General features: G+C 41.6%; 1 protein-coding gene across 2 annotated transcripts in view; it reads right to left on the minus strand.

The window, feature by feature from the left end:
* Positions 1–4,263, minus strand: part of TBC1D1 (TBC1 domain family member 1) — a 173,585-nt gene that overhangs the window by 87,317 nt on the left and 82,005 nt on the right. For both annotated transcript variants that reach the window (XM_018567235.1, XM_018567234.1), the window contains exon 3: positions 2,030–2,119. In XM_018567235.1, the coding sequence (XP_018422737.1) occupies positions 2,030–2,119 (90 nt within the window). The remainder of the gene's footprint in view (positions 1–2,029; positions 2,120–4,263) is intronic.

Raw genomic sequence — 4,263 nt, forward strand, 5'->3', positions numbered from 1 at the left:
AGAGAGAGAGAGAGTGTGTGAGTGAGAGAGAGAGTGTGAGTGAGTGAGAGAGAGAGAGTGTGAGTGAGTGAGTGAGAGAGAGTGTGAGTGAGAGAGAGAGAGAGAGTGTGAGTGAGAGAGAGAGAGAGAGAGAGAGAGTGAGTGAGAGAGTGTGTGAGTGAGAGAGAGTGTGTGAGTGAGAGAGAGAGTGTGTGAGTGAGAGAGAGAGTGTGTGAGTGAGAGTGTGTGTGTGTGTGTGTGTGTGTGTGAAGAGAGAGTGTGAGTGAGAGAGAGTGTGAGTGAGAGAGAGTGAGTGAGTGAGTGTGAGAGTGAGTGAGTGAATGAGAGAATGAGTGTGTGTGAGAATGTGTGTGAGTGTGAGTGAGTGTGTGTGTGTGTGTGTGTGTGTGTGTGAGAGAGAGAGAGAGAGAGAGTGTGTGTGTATGTGTGTGTGAGAGAGAGAGTGTGTGCGAGAGAGAGAGAGTGTGAGAGAGAGAGTGTGAGAGTGAGAGTGTGTGCGAGAGAGAGTGTGTGCGAGAGAGAGTGTGTGCGAGAGAGAGAGATAGTGTGTGAGTGAGAGTGTGTGTGTGTGTGTGTGTGTGAGTGTGAGTGTGAGAGATGAATAAGTGCACCTTTCACGAATTGCTGTAATCCTAGGTTACTGTATGATGGGAGGGCTGTCAGAAAGTCCCTTGCACTTATCCTTTAACCCTTTTGCTGCAAGAGCGATTTTTACACAGATGTTATAATCCACATTTTAGGCCTGAAACCCCCTGAGAATTATTTCCTGAAAGCAGAGACTCTCTAGAATAAAATGGTGGCAGGTGGCACATTTCAGGGCACATGATATTAGTACAACTCTATCAAACCCAAAAATTAAGTAAAAATTACATCCAAGTTATTTTAGATGTACAAAAACAATATAATAGACAATTTTTTGTAGGAATGTAAAAGATGACGTTGTGCCGAGTAAATAGATACCCAACATGCCAAGCTTAAAAATTGTATGTGCCTTTGAAATGGCGACAAAGTACGGTACCCCAAATTGTCCATAGGCGACACTTTAAAAGCCTGTACAGGTCATCAGTTTAGCGTTAACCGTGAATATCGAACTAGAAATATTGCTCTCACTCTGGCACATGTGTCAATATACAACTTGAGTAGTGCAATCGTTGTTTTCATACATAGGCACACCCATTGCATGTTTACGTTGGCATACATGTGTTCGCAGGGGTGGGGGATTTTTTTTTTTAAGCCATCTACAGTTGGGTTCTAATTTGTTTGTACATTACTTAAAGTCTATCCAGCACCAATTCCACTGCAGAATGAACAGCGTTGCCATCCAATGACAGAATATTGAAAAATAAAAGATCAATATATAACGGATGTAATGAAACTATGTCAGAGGTTTGATTTACAATTTGGTTCACCAACTATTGCCTCCCTGTCCAGTGAGCTTCTACATTATTCCGGCCCTCACATAAAAACAGCAGGCGCCTCCAAAGACCTTTATATTACAGCCACGCCTGATCTAGTATAGATAATCTAGGTTGTCTTTCAAGATTTTGACAATAAACATTTCAGACACCGATGTCTATTTTCACCCCATTCACAAGGCTATACAGCCCAATATCCTACAAGGATTCTCATATTTTGTATATACACAATGTATGACATCATCTCAGCCTAGACAAACTCACCAGACTGGAGCTCATGGACAGTTCTTTTTGAAAAATGATACGTTTTCTGTAAATTGTGACAGGACGGGAAATAACTTATTCATGCAGATTTGAATATTACTGAAAAGTCCATTTTAAAAACCAGATTCTTATTTGATTCTTGGTTCTTCCACTGTATATTGCACTGTACACAGTGGTGAATCATTGTGGTTACAGATGTATATGTGTAATAACATCTTTTCATTACTGTATAAAGGCACAATGTGAAGATGGTAACGCAGAACTTGAGGAGACAGCAAACATGCTTTGGAATTATCGAGTCAGCACAGATACTAAAGGTTTTACTAATATTGAAAAAAATGTAGACTTACCTGAGAACAAAAGGATATTTCCTTAAAGCTCTTTTCAATAACAATCCTCTTTGTGTCAGGGCTGATCAAGTAAACCTCCGACTGACCAATCTTAAAAGAAACAGGTAAAATATATGTCAGCTCATGGGTCAAATTAAATTAACAAAATGCGTATTTAAAAGCACATGGAAACCCAAGAACAAAAGTTACAGCTTACCAGTCCTTAGATGTGGTGCTGCATTTGGTGCACACTATTGCAGAGTACCACATGCGCTGTGCATAGCCATTCATTCCGAATTGCACCTCAATGCACCTGTGCAGTGCTACGCAACACAATAACATGAATGAATGTCAACGCAATGCACCTAGTATGTAGTACCATGCACTGTGCCATAGCATGCAATAAACCCATGGATCCTGCTACCCTAGTGTTACCCTAGGGCCCTCAGTTGATAAATACCCTAACTAGAAGACACTTGCTTTGCTGAAGCACCATGCATCAAACAACTGCCATGTTTTTTTTTTTCCAACATAAAAATGCTGTTTTCACCATTTCTAGTGTCTCAGTCCAGCTATTTTCCTGCAGCATTTTCAGCCACTTTATGTCTACATGCACTCACTCCAGCGTTGGTTGCACAATATTGCTCTGGACCGAGTTTTTGATAGTGACAACACTGGACCATACTGCACAATGTGTGGTGACATGGCTGCTAGCAGTCTCAAGCAGGAGCACGTTCAACAGTGTGACAAACGCAAAAGCACAGCTGGGAGACTGGGATATAGCTTTGTCACCCCATAACCAAAAACTCTTCATGTACGAGAGCATACAAAATGAAGGCTTACATGATTATCGATACATAAATGTAGCTGATCAGCGATGGTCAGAGGTAAAGCTTTCAGAGGTTTTTCTTTTTTATACAATCTGTTGTACAATTAAATGTACCGATTGCCATACATTTTAAAAGGTTTTTTTTAATGGAATTTAAATCAACATTTTTTTAGAATTATATTTGTCTTGGTACCATAAACCTTCAACATTTTTTTACTATGGTATATATCTATGGATGTGGTACCTGGGCTAAGGTTACCAGATTGTCAAAATGAAATCCAGGAACACACTACTGACCATGCCCACTTGTAACCACACCTATAATGCCACACTCCCATGCCCACATTTTTAGCATGCCCAGAAACAATTGGTCACAGACTTCTTGAAGAGGAAGCAGACACTGAACATGTAAAAGACAAAAGTCCCTGGGTACTATAAGTGTGCCTTAGCAAATCGTACGTCAAATTACGTGGTGATCAGGGAACAGGAATATATAATGCAGAAAACAGGGGTCAAGAGTGCATGGAGCAGGAAACAGGAGTATGTAACAGAGTGCAGGACCCCTACACTCTGTATGTTACATACTCCTGATAAGGGTTGCACAGATACTTTTCGAGTACCAGTGCAGATACTTGGCATTTTCATGAGAACTACCAGGGTTGCAGCAGGGACCTGGCTCTGGCGCTCCACCACTGTCCTGAAATCATTAGTTTGTGTTGTTTTAGAAAAACTGTCACATGACAACAAAAATGTATCAGTACTCGTACTTGTAAGTACTCGGCAAGTACCAGTACTCGTACTCGCAAAACTGGTATCTGTGCATTCGTTTATTTATAAAAACAAAATCGTACATTAAAACAGAGATATACAAATCCCAGGAGCTCCGTGTGCTCCTTACAAATGACAGCTGCCTCCTAATTTTTGAATTTTTCTCTAATCTAGTCTTGGAGCTCAAAAGTATCGGTACATGTACTCGTACTTGGTATCTGTGCAACCCTACTCCTGACCCAGGAGTATGTAACACATGTAATAAAGAGGTGGAGTACAGGGGACACGAGTAGGTAATGCATGGAGTACAGGGGACATGATTAGGTAATGCATGGAGTACAGGGGACACGAGTAGGGGACAGAAGCAAATAATGCAGAGTTCAGAGCTCAGTAGTAATGCAAGGTTCAGAAGCAACAAAAGGTTCAGGGGTCAGTAGTTAGTGATGTAGAGTCCAAGAGGCAGCCATCACAGCATGTACAAAACTGGCTGTATATGACTGCAGTCAGGGCCGGATTTACTCTCCCGCCGCCCCAAGGCCAGGTTCCGAAATGCACCCCCCTCCCCGTCGACACCCCCCCAACCATGGAGAATGGCAACCAGATGGCAGGGCAGCAGAGTTAGTTTTAATTTTATTGATTCTTTTTACTTTATCACTTT

Source organism: Nanorana parkeri, unplaced genomic scaffold (genome assembly GCF_000935625.1).
Source record: "Nanorana parkeri isolate BGI_ZX_2015 unplaced genomic scaffold, ASM93562v1 scaffold1024, whole genome shotgun sequence".
NCBI classification, from domain to species: Eukaryota; Metazoa; Chordata; class Amphibia; order Anura; family Dicroglossidae; genus Nanorana; species Nanorana parkeri.